Genomic DNA, 19,828 nt, shown 5'->3' with positions numbered 1-19,828 from the left:
CTCAATTATAGGCGTTAGTAAATCATTGCCTTTTCGGTTTCACTTATTGAATCAGAAAATAAATGTCGTTGAGTAAACTCCGGAAACGCGAACAAAATCTGCATACAATTTTTGCTTGAAAGTTTGTGGTCTGATAAACGCAGCTGTTTCTCATTTTAAGTAGGCGAAACGCAGCAGCAGCAACAACAACAACCACCGAACACCAAATTGCATACAAGAAGTACGAGAAAAAGAAAAGTTGTTGAAAATGAACAAGAAAAAAGAAAAAAAGGCAGCGACTGTGCAATATGACGAAGTTTTGCCATAACGAGCGCGCAAAAAGATGGAGAAAAATTAGCAAATACATTGATATATTGGCCCACACAAAGTTCCGCGATCGCTAAGTTGATCCAATTTGAAGTCTCTCTCTCCCTCGCAAACAACACATATAACATAAGCAACGGCACACACAAAAAAAGAGATTTATATTTCATGCATTTTTCGGTTTACAAATTCAAAACGTTGTGTAGAAAAAAACTGGTGTACAAAAGACTCGGAGAGACGAAGCGCATACACGTAGAGAGAGGGAAGAGGAAAAAATGTTTTTCAAGCGAAATGAAAATGGCAACAACATTGCATTTGAGCATATTATCCATTCATTGAAATATGGAATGAACAGCATTTTTCGACGTGGCCATTCCCGCTTGTAAATCACATTGACCAAAGCTGAGCTAAATGCAAACACAACATTGAAACACAAAGTAATCAAAAAGCAACGAGTAAATAAAAGTAATAACAATATCAAATGAAGAGAATCTAGGTATTGCCAGTGAATAGAATGGGTGAGAACGGGGACAACAAGAACGGAAAAAAGTATGCTTGCGTTGAATAAAAACTTTTTCAAAATGCATTGGAAAAATCTATATATATATTGGTCGACGTAAGAAAGAAAAAAAGGAGAGAGGGGTGGGCGATAGAACACACGCACGACCGACGATATGTATATGTATACAAAAGTCGTCCCTGTAAATCGGTCATTGAATTAGAAAATGAACAAAGTTAGTAGCAGAGTTTAAAAAGAATGGTTTTCTGGGTAACTAAATGAGAGAAATGCATACGAAAAATGGTACCAAGAAGGAAGAAAATATTTTTTTATTCTATCCAGCATTTTCATTTAGTTTATCAATGGAAGCATCGATACACATGTACCTGCATAACGAAGGAGTGCTGCAAAGGGAAAGGGAAAGAAATAATGGCAATCAAAGCGACCAGTGCTTGAAATCGATGGTGATTACATAAATGACGAGTGTGGTGTGCGGACGAAGGAAGAGAAAGAAAGCCAAGAGAGAGTGAGAGGAACTAAGAAAAAGGAATGTAGATGTAGCTCGTATTTTGGATAGTTTTGCTTGAATCTCGTTTTTTGTTGTGCTATTTTGTGCGCTTTGTATTTTTTGATATATCGCTGCAGTTGCTGGAAATACATAATTTAACCCTCATTCTTCGCCTCTTTAAGCATATTTATATGCAGGTGGTGCAAATGCAAGCCCATGTTCGCGCCAACCTGAATGCATGCACTTTTTGTGTGCCGCCTTTGCCGTTCGCTCTTTCTTCTTGAATTTGTCTTTCACTCTTTCGTTTTTTTCTCTACTTCTTCTTCTATTTCTTTTTCTCGTCTTTGCGTTGCCATATCGTTTCACGGTGCCCACAACGTGCGAAACTACATTTGATTTCAATGTCAGATCTGAATGTATACAAGACAAGACTCAGCAATTCACTGACAGCGCAAAGAAATGGCAAGACGAACTCCGTGCACATATAAAAAGAGTGAGTGAGAGAGAGAGAGAGCGAGAGAAGAGCATAAAACGAAGCACACAAACCGAAGAACCATGAGCGACTAGATTGAGTTATGATTTCAGTTGAATAATTCACTGTGGAACTGAGCGACGATAAATTTCGTGTGTTTAGTAGATTCACGACATGATGAAATACGGTGACTGAAACATTTTTACGGTTTTTCCGCTCGTTTTTCAAATTCTGTTCGTTCGCTGCTGCTACCGCTTCACTTTGTGGTGCTTTAAAAAAGCATTCATATATATACCCATAGATCGGCATGCCTTCACTTTATCATTTTTAGATTTTTCTTCTATTATTATTCCTTTTTTTGCTTCTTTTCATTTTCGTTCGTTCGGGATATGAGCTTGTGTGAGCGCAAATTTTTTTTTCAATCAGTTAATGAACCAGCAGGAAAAATCCCCTGATTTTTAAAACTTGGCAAACGATTTCTTATCTGGCCGACATAAATTGACGGTTTTACAGCCGCCATTGAGACTCATATTTAATTTGATTCAATCAAATCGAGCTCATTTTACAAATAACAAGCAAATATCCACTGCTCTTGCCATCTTCTTTCAATTTTGCCTTTGATCATTCGTTCGTGTTTGTACTTTTTTTTCTTTCTTCTGTTCACTTGTTGTGCGTTAATGATAGAAAAAAATATGTGCAAATTGTGACGATAAAAAGGAATGAATGTGTATATGTCCGTCACTTGGGCTACAAACGATTGTTTTACTAAGTATCGCGTCACACATTCCAACCATAGAAACTAACTCATAATCGCATGTGGAAAAACAATTGAAACAACGGACAACAGTCCGTAAGCGAAAAATGTTTTTCGTGGTTTTCCGTATTTACGTTTTTTTTCTTCAAATCGACTAGAATGGGCCGAAGAATAAATCAGGAAATCGATATTAATCTGAAATGTATATGTGATGTGCGGGCCGGGGATATGTGATTGTCAATATGATTTTGGATGGAATTTTCCATTACAGAGCCACACATTTTCGGTGCCGTCGAATTCCATGCAAATGTCAGATGCTGGTGTATTGTCATTGCAGCTTATTCTCTATTTATTTCTTCATTTTTCTTTATCGAGATTTACCTTTTTTTATTCGTTTAAATTTCCAAGTGTATACAGTCATTCGGGAGACGAGAATCATTTTTTTTTTCATTTCTCTTGTATTTAATGTGTTTTTTTTGTTCGCTTGATGCTGTTAGTTTGGCAGTATGCGGGCGCACCATTTATTTGCATACACAAAACGTAATCGGCCTCTTATTCGATTTTGCATTATCAATTTCCGTTTACAATCAGACGAATGTGAATATCAAAAAAAAGAAGAAAGAGAGTGCCAAGTAGTAGTACCTACAACAACAAAATATACACACATTGTATTTATCATTTTTGTCTTCTTTTAACATGGGCTCGGAGTTTCCTTCGTTCAAATTTCTTCTACTTTCTTTTGCTGTACTCGCATGAGCTTTTACCTTCGATCCATGTTCATATTACGCATTCAATGCACGGCACAATAGTAAAATCGGAGAGTATAAATTGTATACATATATTATGGTGGGTGAAAATTCGATTGCTCTGGATTTGGATTTTACCGTTTGTTGCTTCCCATTTTCTATATTGATATCTATAGTGTTCGCACTTTTAAATAAAAATGGAAACGGCATGAAAGAAACACGCAATATCGGGACTCAATACACATACAAGAAATTATTATAATGTAAAGGGAACAGATAGAGAGAGAGAGAGATGCGGAATGACGAGCAATGATCCATCCCATTGAGCAAAGTAAATAAATATATTGAAAATGAATAAGAAGAAGCAATGGTGACGACGACGACGGTAGGAACAGTACAGACAACACTCTGCCAGTGACACAAAAATTGTGTAAACGAAGACATATCCGGGTGGTGGCAAACATTGAATGAATGTAATGGAATGAGGCGTTTGGTTCAAAAAAAGACAAAAAAAAACCATCGGGAAAAATGAATGCAAAAATTTCCTCATTACTTTGGGCCAACAAAAAAAAAAGAGAGTGAGCATGTTTCAGTGATATATGTTCGTTCGCGTTCCTTTCAAATCGCATCAATTTTTTTTCTTTGCTATTCATTGCACCTCATTTTCGGCAAGATTTTCCTGGTTCTTCGTTTTTTTTTTTCGAAAAAGAGAAGACACAGATGAATGTGTTTTCGTTTTCTGGGTTATTTCGTCTTTATCTCGAATCTATATTTATCCGACTGGTTTTTATTACATTCGATTATTTGAATTTTTATTTAAAGTGCATTTACGAGTACGAGCGCGTTCGTTTCGTATATTTTCATCTCGATGTCTCTCATCTCCATTCGCCAGCTCCAGTTTTACTTTAGTTCACAATTTCTGGGGGTACTTTTTGGAAACTTCACAATTTTGTAGATGTGTGCCATCGCTAAGGAAAACGGTATGTGTATTCGTTTCTTTTAACAAACGAAAAACAAAAAAAAAAAAACGAAATGATGAAACATGAAATGTATGGAAACAGTCTTTTTCTTTTTTGGTACGCGAATCTTTTTTTTGGGCGCGAGCGTATACCTTCATTCGCTCGCCACTTCTATCCTTATAATTTGAAAATCCACACAGAGTCTTGTTTGATATACTCACTATGTTCATGTTCAAAGCGAATATTGCGCGATTTCTTTTTACAATTATTTTCTTCCGGCAGACATAGTTTTGACAAATGAAACGGCACATTGTGAAATGAAGAAATGAAGAAGACGAGACAACGTGAATAAACTGAAGATAAGAAAGATTGAAAGAAAGAGAGAAAGAGAAAGGGAGAAAAGGTGGTATGATGTAGAATTGAGTAGAACTGATTATCACGTATTCAATGATAGTCGCGTTGGTGCAATGGGTGCGAAATCGACAAAAAACACACACACGTCTATATATAAAATATAGTAAAACAATGGATAAACTGTACGATGAAGAAGACAAATATGAAACACAAAAGACTCATCCATGAATAGGGAAATTTATGCGAATGAAACAATAATAAGCGCCAACGAATATGGTATCACCGATGTCGTGCTTGTTGGATATAGATTCATGTGCAAACTTTATTGAAAATAAGTAGCAATGGGAGAGACTCACCGAGAGAGATGGTTTTAAGTTGTTTTCGAACATTTTCTTATTTGCATTTGTTTTTAAATATTCATTAAATCATCGATATCTACGAGCAGATGAAAGGAAGAAAAGAAACGCCCGAATAATTCAAACAAGGTTTGAATATATTTTCATTTGTTCGAATTCATTTCAAACAAAAAATGATAATCAAATATTATTTCCATGCGATCCGTCTAATCTAAGTAAGTCACTCTATTTGCAATTCTCTAAGAAGAAGACGAGAATAAAAATAATACAATCAATGACATTGCCGAGCAAATAGTTCGTAAATGGATTTGCAAAGTCTGCATGCAATATTTGCGCACATATCACATTAGAAAAGGGAAAATGATAAATTCAATGGTAAAAATGGATTATTCTTTTGAACCTGTATAGAGAAAGCCAACGTTAAATAAACGATTCACAGAACTGAAGCCGATTTTTTTTTCGTGTAGCATTGAAGAGAAAAAAAAAACAACCCCAAAAGCGCACCAAATGTCGATAGCAAACTGGATTGTTGTACGGGTCAACGCATTCTTTCGAAAGAACGTTCGACATATTCACTCTCGAGTTATATCGGTAAATGGTCGAACATGGCAAAGAAAATGTCCCACCATCATTATAAAATACCTGGCTCGGTCTAATGTCGCTTTTTTTCTTCTTCATGACATTTTGAACATTTCTTTTTTTTCATACATTTATATATAGCTCAATTCCATGATTTTCAAAGCCAAGCAAAATGAATGCCGAGAGAATGTAACAAAGCAAAGAGAGCAGAAGAAAGAGTCGAGCAAAATTATGATAGTCCAACATTTGCTGTGTACTTTTTTTTACAACCGGGTGAACCGGAGTACAGGTGAGCACTTTGAGAATCGAGACACCCAACATCTAATTAAATTGACATGAGATTCAAAGCAAGGAACAATCGAAATCACCACTTGATAAAGAGTGGCTAAAGAAAGTGAATTGAAACTCTTGCGATTTTTATTGAAAATCCTAATGTCAAACTAATTTATGTTTTTTGCAAAAAAAATAAAACGAGCTGAGTTGGTGTGTGTCCACCTGTAGTTCGTCATCAGAGACAAAATCAAATCATATGAAAAGGACTACGAACTACACATACACATGCACACCGTTTGAATGAAACATGTATAGGCACTGCAATGTAGTATCGTTTGGCCCGTATTTGCTGCTCCGTTTGAATCGTTTGTGTATCTTCGACGTTGAGAAATAAAAAGTGAACCGAATACACTGTGAAAATGAATAGAGAATAATAATAAAAAAAACCTCCATTTTATAATATGGTTTTTACCGCAATACATTATCACAGCGATATATGTACATGAGTATTTGGAATGTTCATAATATAAAATCTTTACAAAAGACACACAAACGCACTCGAGCTCTTTCGGTTCGTTCCCTCGTGTGTTTTTTTTTCTCTCGCTCTCTATTCTCTCAATTTTTCTTCGTCTTTCACTGTGTCTTTTATGCTGGCCATTCACATACAGTTTGCACCACTTGCACCACCGATACACGGTGAATGGTTATGTTGGTTCTATATATACATTGTGCATATATTCATATTGAATGAGTAGAAGATTGCTTTATAGATCTGCACAACGATGACGTTTATGCTTTTAACACTAATAGGAACACATATATACAATTGCCATTATTCGCTGCATGCACACAATTTTCACAAAATGAGTATGTGAAGAGAGAGAGAAAGAGAAAGAGAGAGAAAAAAATTGAAAATCATAGGCATTGACACAGACTCTGCCGTACACCTCGTTCTCATCATCATCATCGTCGTTGTCGTTGAGCACTGGATATATCCCTAATTCTTTCTCTGTTCACCATCATTTTGTTTACATAAAAGGACACGGCGGTGAAGAGAAAAGGGAATAAATTCAGCCTTTGCAAAAATAATGGCATGTCGTATTCATTTGTGTTCTTTGTTGTGATGGTTTTTCGTTTTCATTACGGAACTGTGGACATTGCAGTGCAGATCTGGTTATAAACACTGTATGTGTGTGTATGTGTGTTGCCGTTAATAATATCATTAGAATTTTCCCGGCCCCTTTCTCTTGTCTATGTCGATTCTGGCTTTTTCATTTGAACATGAACGCTTTCATGGTTGCAAGCAGCTCTAGGAGCTTTGAATTGGTGATTGTTATTCTATTGTCAATGACAACACAACGGCTCGTCAATGATGCTAAGGATCAAATTTGTTTTGGTAAAATGTTTTTACACACAAATAAACACACACACAATACCAAAAGGGCAGGTAGCAATTGAAATCAAAAGAAGCTTAAGACAGCTCCATGGATTTTACAGAGAGAAACACGGCTACATGTGCTTATATGCTATTTTACCATACATTCGGTACAGCATCAAAGCCAAGTCCATTCCGTTTAATACCGACTATTTTCGGGTAAAAATTCTTCCGTCAAATATAATTTGCAGTAGTTACTCGACGTCTGTTCGATGCACGTGCTGTATTTTTCTTTCATTTATGTACCTATTTCTCTTCTTTCCAAAAAAAAAAAACTAATAATACTTTTTCTCATCTACTAATTCTGTGGCATATGAAAAGGACCTCACAAAATACGGCTCAAAACATACAAAATGTCGAATTGTCAGCTTTTAGCAATTTTATTCGAAAAAGGTTCATTTTGAACGAATTTTCTTCGATTTTTTGTTGTTGTTGTTGCTCGAAATCTAATGAGCAAAAAATGTGATTCAACCGCAAATGTCGCATCCATGCTAATGATTGTCTTTTGTTATTTTTATTTATTCTTGATGTGTTGTAGTACTATCCATCATCAACCATAAGATTTGCGGTAACTTGAGAATTTTCCATGTGCGCAAATTTCCTTTGGTATATTCATTTTTTGTATTCACGATCAATATTGAGGCAAAGTCTTGTGGATTTCGGTTCGATTGGAAGGATTCGAAATCAAAACGAGCTGTATGTATGCGCCATTATGTAAAGGTGAAAATTGCAATTATTTGTGATGTTACGTGCCACAGCCACTAGATAGGATGCATCACCGCAGTCCTAATTCCATTCTGTACCGCACACCTTATGGTTCAAGACCTCTCTTTCATAGGTGGCATTTTATAATATTCACACACACACACCCTTGGACTCTTTGTTCACCACATTTCTTATTACAATGTTGGAACTGGTTGCGTCATTTGAATGGAGAATTCACAGGTTCTTATCAGCATGGGATCCAGCTGTGAATTCAATTGCATTCAACTCATTTGTACAAAGTGCTTGTCTTCGTGTCGGCTATGACAAATAAACAACACCGCCAACAAAACATAATAACACGAAATAGAAAAAAGCATTGCTAATACATTTTATGCCCATCTCTGATGTTTTGAATAAAAAACGTTGTTTTTATGTTTTTCTGCTTTTTGTTGAATTTTTGTAAAAAAAATGGTTTGCTCTTTGACGTTGATTTTCAAAACATGTAATCAAACTGCCTTTTAAATGTGTGACTGTCGACGTAAGCATATCATTTGCATCACACTTTGTTTACACTAAACATTTGTGCAACATGCTCTCTCTCACTCTTACACACACATCCGATGCTCTGATTCGTTTGCAACAATTAAGTTACGATGCATTTTCACATACACACATCGACCTCTGTCTGGCTTCTGTGCCATGACATTCAACTCACTTGTCGCTGTATTAAAAATACATTCGAGGCAACAACAGTTTCAGTTTATTGATTGAAAAATAATAAAACGGCAAAAAGTGTCGGATGAAACGTATTGAAAAGTAGAAAACCATACCAATAGAGAGTGAGAGAAAGAGAAAAGCTCACACAAGCAAAAATATGATTGAGATGAGGCGGTATATACGTTGGCACAAAAACACAACCGGGGAAATGGTGCACAATGAAGCGTTGTACTTTAACTGAAACCAGTCGATTTTTTGAACGGGAAGTGAAAATGGTGATTGGAATATAGTTAACACACTCGTTTTTATTCTTCGTTAGCGACGTGGAAAATAAACTAGAGAGAGAGAAAAGTGTTGGTGTTGGTTGTTGTTGAGCGACGTTGGCCGTGTTTCATGTCAAAAGATGTTTGATTTTAGTGGTTTATGTTTATCAACTATTTAATTAAGCAAAAGCATTTAGTATGGTCTCTGTTACACCCTGAAAACACACATCAAAATCGAAAAGGTTTCTTTTCGCCCGAGAAAAAAAAAGATTGTCTCATGTTTGCATTTTCTCTCTCCGTGTTTACGTCATGTTCATTATAGAAAGAGAGAGAGAGAGAGAGTGAGCGAGCGCATGCAAGCATGAAACGTAAATGTGAGTTTGTGCTTAAGTATTTTTGACACCATCGAAAGTCGTTCAGAGATAATATTGCTTTCAATGGATGTGTAATGTCGCAGAAATCGCATTTCAATGGCACTTCTCGTACATACAATGTGTACACATCTAATGTGAAAAAGAGAAAGAACGAACACATTACTAATAGCATTGGAATAATGTATCTCACTCATTCCATTTTCAATGGCGGCGATATCGCACACTTACTCTCAATCTCTCTCTCTCGTTCTCGTTCTCTCACGTCCTTTCTTTTTTCGCCAAATTCGTTTTCTTTCCCATTTTCGCCCGTTTATCAGTTACAAATAACCAATCGGAAAAAGCAACCAGTCGAAATGTCGACACTTCACAGGATATTGCAAGCAACTGCATGTACATGTGATCTGCGCTTGACTTTACGCTTCCGTTTCGATTTTATTGATTTCTAATTCGGAACGAAATGTAAATACATTCATGACATTCACTTGAATTTATCAAATATATATAATGGATTCTTGCACAAGAAAGCGACAAACCGGGAAGAAAGAAAACATACACAGACGGTTAAGGTATGTGAGTGAATGAGTGTGTGTATCAGCACGGATAGTTTTACTCGTTATCACATTCGTCATAAAAATGCTCAACATTTACATGTATGGCACAAATACGAACGCACATTGACATGGACGTTGTGAAACGGAACCCGTAGCATTCACAGCAGCAGCGAAGTAACTTAAGAGAGAGAAAAAAACATAGGTGGCGATGAATGATAGAAAATGTGCATTGAAAAACCAAACATCGCGAAACTATTTCAGTTTACATAGTGTGGGGAGAAAGAGAGAAACTGCAGGTAATTCCTCACGCAACTAACGATATTCCTTCGATGGTATTGAAAATTCAAGTGGATTGCATGATTTTCGTGTCGATTTTTTTTTACTTCGAAAATTTTTACTATTTGGATTGGCTCGGATGACTGAGTGGCGTGCGCTCATTCGTTTATTTGCTTGTTCAATCGCGCTATCACTTCACTTGGCGTTAATACATATACGATATACCATGCCATTACATTAGCCGAGTAACTGGCAAACGGAATCACAAGACAAGTTAGAAAAAAAAAACTATATATTGAAGAATAAGAAGAGAAAGAGAAAAAATTAAATAATTTCCCAATCCCCTGAGCTCGAACATCAATGCTCATGGTAAAATGAAACATTTGCAGCACTAGCAAAACATTTTATTACTTGTCAGCAATTTCAATTGAAACTAAATTGATCTAAACTTATTTACGGTCGAGGCTCAAGCACGTCTTATACTCGCGCACATACACACTCTTCCACCATCGATTTGTGTAGCCGGTGAAAGTTCGGTCTTTGAAATGCACATATCGAACGGCATTCGTCTGCCGACCGAACACCAAGTCTGACGATGATGATTCGTTCATAAAAATCGTAAATTGCTGATTTTCAATTATTCATAGTGAGTTTAACATTTGTTTCTTTTTTTCGTTATGAAGATCTAATTCGTCTTTCTCTCTGCCCACTATATTTTATGGCTGCAATGATTCAAAATCATAGACTTTTTGTGCAGGGGAACTCTCTCCACCTATGATTTAAAATGTAATGGTATCGATGATTTCGTGTTTAAACAAAATGTTGATCAAACTACATAAACAACAGGTAAAAACAATTGAATCAATTTATGATGAAGCCGAATATGATTTTATTGGTTAATAAAACTTGACTTTTAAAATTCATACCGAGAAATGTTAACTCAAAAATGGCATTTCGTGTTGCATTTCGCTATATGTGGTAAATGGTATTGCAAAGTGAACATCGACTGAGACAAGGACGATTTGAATAATGACAAAATCGACTTGCCTGTCACATGACGCATTCAAAAATATAAAACTATTGTCCATAATCCATTTATTATTTTGCCAAAACTGTCTATTGCCATATATAACTGTTTTCAGTGGTTTTTCAAGTGAAAAAAAACACACACAACATGAACGGAAAGAGAAATATATTTTTTAAAACAATGAGCCATAAATGTTGGACGGGCGCGCATTCGAATACACAATGGATTAGGGAAACAGTGAAACAATGTAGAAGATTGTAGAGAGACGCTGAAAGACAGACAGAGAGAGAGAGGAAAAGAAATAAATATAAATGCCATAATCAAAAGAACGGACGATTCGTTTCGTTCGGTGTGTGAGCATTGAAAACTCACGCTACATAAATCGCATTCTAAGTTAATTTTTATGCTTTCCATGCATTAAATTATAGCTGTTGTGGTGCCGTTCGATGGTCGTCATATAACTATAATTTTAGAGTTCACCTTTGCAAGAAAAAGAGAGACAACGGAACAAATGAGCGAGTGGAAGAAGGAAAAATTCGTTAAATGCATATGGAATGCATCTAAAATGCACAGATAAACGCCTAATGTGTCGAATTGACGTTGCATTTTAATAAAATTCCATCAAAGTTTACCTATTATTCAATTACAGCATGCATTCATGATTCTTTCATATACATTCTCGTTGCTGTTTTTTTTTTGTCTCTCGTACCACTCAAATTCATGTTTCAATTGTTTCTTTTTTTGTTGTTTCTGTTGTTGCTGTCATCGATGGTATTTTGTTGTTGTTTTCATTAAAATAATCCACACGTTCAGCCAAATTTAAGTCAATTCGATTCTGACGCCGTGAAAAATTCCAAAATGAAAGGAACAAAGAGCCGACCATAAACAATGCGTCAATATAATAAAACGTTATTTGTTTACAACGTGTTTTGCATGGGATTACTATTTGTCGATTTATAATCGCTTGATTGTTCGTTTCGTGTGTGAGTGTTTGTGATCGAAGTAATCATATGTCATGACGCGCGACGACAGCGATTATTGTCCATGACTACGTGTTCAGCTCGATGACGATGATAAAATTAAACGAAATATGAAATCATACATTGAGGGTTTTTTCCAACTTTTTTTTTCGATTTTCGACGGAGCAACTAAATGATTTACCATTTTTAAAGGAAAATAGCATCGATTATCGATATATGACAATAGGCACACATTTTGTGTTATTTTATTTTTCATATACATGAAGCCGTATCAGATCAATTCAATGGTGTTTTTCGTTGTTTTGCTAGTCATTTTTTAGCATTTTCTTTATTATACCAATCCGTTAATTTCGTTTAATCGAAAACTGAAAATGTTTTTTTTTTTTCGAAAATAAAATTTCAAGTTAAAAAAAACTTTATCACTTTTGAGCATCATTTGATGTGAAGAAAATGTGTGTTGGCGCATTTCAATCGATTTTTATTGATTGCACTTGTCCTCTTAGCATTCGCAAGAAATCTGCCATTCTGCGCGTATTTCCAAATGAAAAATGAGAGACACGTTGGGTATGAGTGCAAATAAACAACAAAATACATAATCTCAACGCACAGCCAAACTCTCATCTTCAACACGACCAATGAAATGCGTGAGCATGACTTCGTTATGTCGGTCTATATTATTCGTTCCCTTCCTCTCTCTCTCTATCTTTCTGTCTCTCATCTAACTAGTCTTGGGTTTGTCAAACGGGGGGAGTGAATGTAAAAAATAGCTTTGCGATAAATCAATGGAAATCAAATAAAAATACTTGAGTGCAAACAATATAAAGAGAAGTGCGTACTTGCGACATCACACAGCTATCCCTCTAGCACAAGAAAAATTGTGTATGTACACAGTCGCTTATTATTCGAAAGGGATTTTTCTTCGCATTTTTAAAGGCTGTAAATAGTGAAGCATATAAATGAAGCAAATTGTTGAAAAATTGATGTGTTTGATTGAAGCTGAGAGTCAAATAATCGAATTATTTTATCATCGTCGTCATTGTCGATTGAAAGTATCATTTGTTTAGTGGGTCGCACTGGTCGCAACATCAAAACAATACATTTTTAATAAAATCCCTTGTCCAATTGTTAAAATCCAATGTGACTTTTCGTGTCACAATTTCGAAATCAAGGTTAATATTATTAAAAAAAAAAAAAAACCAAGGTTAATTGTTGGTTGAAAATGATCCCTGGTTCGTTTTTTTTACATACACATCGATTCAACTGGAATTATTGCGTCGCAAAAAAGATCAAATGAAAAAGAGAAGAAAAACCCCAACTAGAAAAATGACTGAGTCCGGGGGGGGAAATATAAGGCAGGTAGTTGATCTGAATGTCACATAAGATTAATGCTTTGCGATTCGGTGCAATTTGAAGATTTGGAAGAGAAAAAAAATTGGGTATGCGATGTTAATGTTGAAAGCCTTCAAGACAGCAAATGTATCAGCATGTCATGAGTAATATTGTTTGTGTCGGTGTTTTCTTTCTCTCTATTTGAATTGTGCATGTTATAGCGTATTTTGTGTCGTAATTTCTCTGATTGCAAGTCGATGGTAAGGACGTAGTAGAAGAAGTGTGTGCGGTAGAGTGTCTTGATATCGTTCAGCTGCACATTTAACAAACAAAAGAAAATGGATCACATCCCTTTTCACACACTCGCAGCATTCTAGTGGTGATACTGCCTAGAAATGGGTATGCTGTGTGGAAATGGACGAAAAAATCACATGAATATCGAAACTTGTTAAGTTTCTATGAATATCATTATTATTCAATTCGTGTTTGTTTGAAAATCGCAAATCTACTTCTTGTTTTTTTGCGTCTTATTTGTAACCACCGTTTGTTTTCGATGTGAATGCGAATGTATTTATGTATGGCAAAAGATGACTCTCGGTTTTTTTCTCGGCTCCATTCACCGATACTGCCTGCAATCGTGGCAAAACATTTTCCTCTTTTATATTCTGGTCTGTCAATCGCCGTTTCAATTTGACTCTTATTCTCATTCTCTCTTTTTTTCTCTGTCTCCCTCTTGCTCTCATACACTTAACGCCGATTATGTATCTCAATATCACTGCGTGGTTAAATGCTAAACGCTTTTCAGTTTTCATATGCTGCTCTTTATTTTTGTGTGTATTCCATTCATTTTGCAAGAAATCGTTGTGCTTCTTTTTAATTAAGTATTTTCTTTTCACTTTTCCTCCCTCGCTCGCTCTCCCGCACGTTTTTCTCCCCCTTTGCTGCTTTTAATTAGACAGTTATTTATTTGTTCACTTTTCGTTTTTTTTTTTTGTTCGGATGAATTCTTTGCAAGCGTTCACATTAAATGCCAAGATATCACGTCTGTGCAACAACGAAAATCCCAATTAAAAAGTTATTTATGTGGTATTGAAATTAAAACGGACCTTTCGTTCTTCTTGTTTCAAGTGGCAAACGAATCAAACCAGAGCCGTTGTGAAGACGAAAATGGCAATTCATGCGATTGATACAATTGGCCGCTCGATTTTTTGTATTCAATTAAGTCCATGCATCAATCACAGGTTTCACATTATTTGCATTCTTTTCATATAAATTTCAATGCAAATGCCAACATATTTTTCATTCAATTTAATTTGGGCAATTTTACATTTTTTTCTATTGACAATTTTTCGAGTGTGCTACACAAAAGGTGACTTCGGTTTATTTGTCTTCAAGTGGGGTTGGATTGAAACGAATATGTGAACGTTATTTAAAGTTTCAAGTCGCAAATAGTTTGAATTTAGATATTTCATATATTTAGCCAAAAACCAAAACCACACGAACGTATTTCAACCGCATGGAATAGAATGGGAAACAGCATACACATTGAATATGGATCAATTTCATCCTGAGCATTTTCTCAAGCAAATAATTTACAATATTCAAATTCCAAAATTGCTATCCGGCTTACACGACTTATAAGTCGTTTGGGCCACACACACTCACAGCAAATGCGACGAAGAGGGTGAGAACAAGTATCCCATTTAATAATTAAAACTTATGGTTGGCTGAAGTTATCTCTTCAAACCACTCTAATTTTCAATGAGAAATATAAAAATCCGACGATATGGAAAAACAGAGAACGGTCGCTAAGCGAGCTTGTCGCAGAGAAGCTTAGGATTTTACTCTCCTCATTTGTATGTGGGCCATTCAAATTAAAATTAGAGGATTTCTTTTTTCTTCGAATTTTATTTCCATCTTTCTGAAAATTCATAGATAACAACACTGCAATCGAAAAAAAATCGTCAGCCGTTTTTTTTTAATTTCTTGAATAATTTCGAGATTTTCTTTAAATCTTGAAATTGCTGAATTTGCCAAAGAAAATTCATTCGTTTTTTTTTGGGTTCTTTGAAAAACGGTTATAGGCAACGTCGAAACACAGTCTGTCGAAAAATAAGTGAAAATGGTTGAAAATCGGTAAAGGATTAAATAGAATTTCATGGATTGTCGAAGGCTTGAAATTTATTTATGTGAAGTGGAAATTTAATTATCCGAATTAAATTTTCCATTTTATTTTCGCTTTCGGCTATTTCATCTTCAGCTGACAATGTTCGGGGTGCTGGCAACGTTTTTGAGTGTTTATGAGATTAAATAGTAAAAAAAAGATTGAAGTGTTGAAAAGGTGATTGTGCTGGGCACTCATATTTCTATAAAATCGCAAATGTGTCTTAAAATTGAATCACTTTTTTCAGAATTACAAATTGGAAGACGGTTTTAAGATTTTTTTTACAGAATTTTATTCTTTGAAGGCAATTTTTGGGCGTCAACAGGTCAAAATAGCAAAAAATGGGTAAACGTACCAAAAATATTCTAAAATTGGGCGAAACAAATGTTGTAGCCTTTTACAAGCTTTTTAAGATGGCTCAAATTGTGAAATGATTTCGGAATAATTGATTAGAACTACTAAAAACAAAAGCTGGAAATTCATTCGCGCACTTCCATGCAAATTTTACTTCAACATGGCATATATTTACTTTTTTGGAATATGTTGCTTATTTTGCCATTGTTTGTAAATTGTATGCTCATTTATGTAAGTTTCATGACGATTTTCTTATTAATCTTAAGACAATTTTTGTAGGTTCTTCGAACCGTTTTTCGGAGTTTTTTATTTACCGTGGAATTATTTTCAAGAGAACATACATTCAACTTTATGAAATCGAAAGTTTTTTCTCCTATATTTGAATGGCCTAGAATTGACCCAACGGCGTCTTTCGGATCATCAGTCTATAATCACAATTGTCTAATTGTAGTTTGCTTTTTAGTGTGGACTTTTGTCTTCTTATCTTCCATTCATTTCAACTTTGACCTCTTACAGCCTTGAGTGTAGAATTGTAAAAACTTTTCTTTTGATCGAATACAATTTCAGGTATACTACGAGTATTGTATTTAAGACCCTCCAACGTTGTTCATTTAGCTTATTGAAAATTGATTATTTCAAGTCAAGTTGCAAAAATAAATTGAACAAAAGTATTACAATTTCATTGAAGATACATTTCGGTTTGAGAGTGAATTGAAGTGCTGAGTCGACAATATTTTAAATTAATTTCCAATATTCTTGGTAACTAAACAATTGAAAAGAATAAAAATGGCGAAATTGTTTAATTTTATTTTTATTCATTTAACAATATTATGAATTTTATTTTTGTTATTTTCAGTGTTCTGAACATAGTGATTGCTGTTCACTGTTTGTCAGATCAGTATTTACAGATCAGTTTGCGACGACCCCATTAATCCATATTGGAGCATCGGTAAATATTCAAAATTCGAATGTTTTTTTTTGTTTAATTTTATTTTTATTGTTTTCAGTGTGCTGTGGATGCTGTTTGCTGTTTAAAAGGTTGTAGTGATTGGGGCGAATGCGACTGATAACTTTTTGCATGTCAGCCAGAATAAATTCAGCGTGTCTCCCGACGTCTCAGATATGATATGAGACAATGACAATAACGGTCATTTAGGGCTTATTATTCCTTTTTTAATAACATCAGCATCATTTTTTAATATGTAGCTTTTTTCTAAAATTTCAAAGTATTCATTTGTATTTTCAATGTTTTTGGTAAATAAAGCAGTTCACATTGTACTATACATCTAAAATAGTTGTCGTGTATTTTTTTAAAGAAAACTTGTTTTCAAAAAGTAAGATAAGTTTGTAATACTATGTTTGAGATCGAGAGAATTTTCCAAATCTCTGAGAGAATTTTTCAGCAAAATATTTGAAATTCGGAACATGTTTTGCTATTTTAGAATGTTAACGCCCTAAAAAGAATAAAATTCCGTAAAACTGTCTTTCAATGTGTATTTCTATAAAACTGATTCAATTTTAAGGCACATTTTGTGTAAATGTGAGTGGAAATAAGCAGTACAATAAAAGGTTCGACCTTCGCTACTATTTATGAGAAGAAAAGAAATCGATACAATTTTTCCTAAGCAGCCGAAAAAAGAGCAACACAAATGACAAAAGTAAAAAAAAAATATTAAATGGACCACAGCGAAAGATCGAAAGAAATAAAGATAAAATCAAATTAAATTTTATTAACGGTTTGCAATCAAAGGTGGATTTCGTTTGGTCTCATCCACAAGTCAGAGAGAGAAGAGGAAAATAAAAAGGTACTTGTTGTAAGTTATTTGGATTTGTTCGTCTTATACTGTTGAGTGTTCTGTTTTCTCAATTTTACGAATCTAGACAATCGATGTCATCGATTTAACGTTTTAATTTGCCATTTTTTCATTAAATTTATCTGTTCATTGGATGAAATTTGAAATACTCTTAAAATGAAACGATTACCTACCGTTTGTCGTGCTTATCTCTACAAATGACACAACATCGTACGAGCAGAAAAAGATTGAAACGAAATTAAATTGGAATGGATACTCGTTCGATGTTAAATTACACCACAGTAGTAGTAGTAACGATGACGAAAGTGTGGCAGCTATTGAACAATTGGCATACATTGTTTCCAGCTGCGAGCAACCCAGCTTCCGATCACAATTTCGTATTGATTTTTTTCTTGTATATGTGCTCGCATGAAAAAATGTCCTTTCAACGACTGTGAATGGAATTTTCTTTTTTTGTGAATTTCTACCATTTCTACTCCATCTGATACGAGTGAAATGAATTCAATTAACTGTTTAAAGAAGAATCATTTCTTTGGCACAATTTTTTTTAAATTAAAACATCCCAAGATTGGTGGCCCATAGTCAGAAAAGGTGGCACAATGTAATAGTTGTTAATTGGCTTTTGATTTTCCTTTGAGCAAATTAAATCGATTGACATTGTGACAAAGCGCCACCAAAGTCAATAGATCTATGAAGTTTTGTGAAGCTAAAATTCTCTTTCTTCAACCAAAAAATTGCGAATAAAAATCACTTCTGAATTTTGTTCATTGTAAAAAAACCAAAAATTTGCAATTTTCAACCACACTGCCAATAATTTGCAATGTAATTTTTTTTTCGCTACCGAGTCGGTAATATTCAATTCGACAAAATTATTTCCGGAAAATGCGAGCTCTGTTATTTTGCGGTCAAACAAAAACAACGGTAACAACAGCAGCGCGGCAACAGCAAAACTACATTGAATGAACCAAACGAGAAAAAAAAATGCACGAAAAATTCGACTTGTGATACGGATGTAAAATGAGAATAAAAAAGAGTGCACCATCGGTTGCACAAAAACTTTTGTGTACTTGCTTTCTTGTTTTTTTTTTCGTTAATGCCAATGGTTGCATACTGGCAACAAGCATACTTTATTCATAAACTGTAAAGAACTATTAAAGCCAGACTGTTGCTGCTTCCGTTTAGTCTTCGGAAAATTTGGGCCAGTTCCTGCAAACTGTTTCATTCTTATTTTATTTTCTTTCACTTTTACATGTTGTGTGGTGTATTATGCGCGATTTCTTTTTTTTCTTCATCTTTTTTTGTACATGTCGGCGCTTTTCTCAGGTGATTCGATCAACACACAAATATGAAACATAAGATTTTATTTCGTTCTCCCGACCAAAAAAAAACGATATTGAAACAAAAGTAACGCAACAAATGCAAATCCCTCGGAATAAGAAAAGGTCAATTGCGTTTTTTTGGTATGGTACTTCGATCAACGAATCATAAATGTCTTGGTCAATGAGACGTCAATGATTCGATACAAAAAACATTTTATTTGCTCAACGCTAGCGAGTTACTTTTGTCGCCGTGCGGCAGGGCAAGACGGTTGCACTTCTTCAAAAAAAACTTTGAAGTTTCGTGCTTTTCGTTCGTTTTGTACTATTTTGAGTTAGTACATTATATGAATTATGATGATGTAACATATGCCGATTTATAAAGTTGTGCGAAAAACTCGACTAATTTTTCACCTGTGAGCTGCCGTAGCCGTTTCTCCTGCTGCTGTTGCTGGTGTTCTTGCTCTTGTCGCTGTTCGTCTTGTTGCAATTGATGTTGGTGTTGGTATTGTCGATGCTCAAACGGTTGTTGAGTAAGCAATGCCGACGAGTTTGTACTCGACAAATACATAGCCAAACTTATTTTTGCCATATGAAGTGAACCCTTACCTAGAAAATGGAACGCCACCAATCAGGAGAAAAAGGAAAGAAAAGAAAGCGTGTGAATTATTAGAATAGTGTGATTTACACAAAGTGATTTTCTTTTGAATTCGTTGTTTT

General features: G+C 34.9%; 1 protein-coding gene across 4 annotated transcripts in view; it reads right to left on the bottom strand.

Moving 5' to 3' along the window:
- The window catches only part of LOC116349264 (teneurin-m), a 623,527-nt gene that overhangs the window by 218,187 nt on the left and 385,512 nt on the right, over positions 1–19,828 (bottom strand). For 2 of the 4 annotated variants that reach the window (XM_031780628.1, XM_031780636.1), the window contains exon 4: positions 19,523–19,717. The exons of the other annotated variants lie outside the window; for them this stretch is intronic. In XM_031780628.1, the coding sequence (XP_031636488.1) occupies positions 19,523–19,717 (195 nt within the window). The remainder of the gene's footprint in view (positions 1–19,522; positions 19,718–19,828) is intronic. 4 annotated transcript variants of the gene reach the window in all.

Source organism: Contarinia nasturtii, unplaced genomic scaffold, assembly GCF_009176525.2.
Source record: "Contarinia nasturtii isolate CC-2019 unplaced genomic scaffold, AAFC_CNas_1.1 Cnas_scaffold_129, whole genome shotgun sequence".
Taxonomy (NCBI): domain Eukaryota; kingdom Metazoa; phylum Arthropoda; class Insecta; order Diptera; family Cecidomyiidae; genus Contarinia; species Contarinia nasturtii.
The sequence above is the reverse complement of the archived record's forward strand: the minus strand, read 5'-3'. Positions and strand labels throughout refer to the sequence as shown.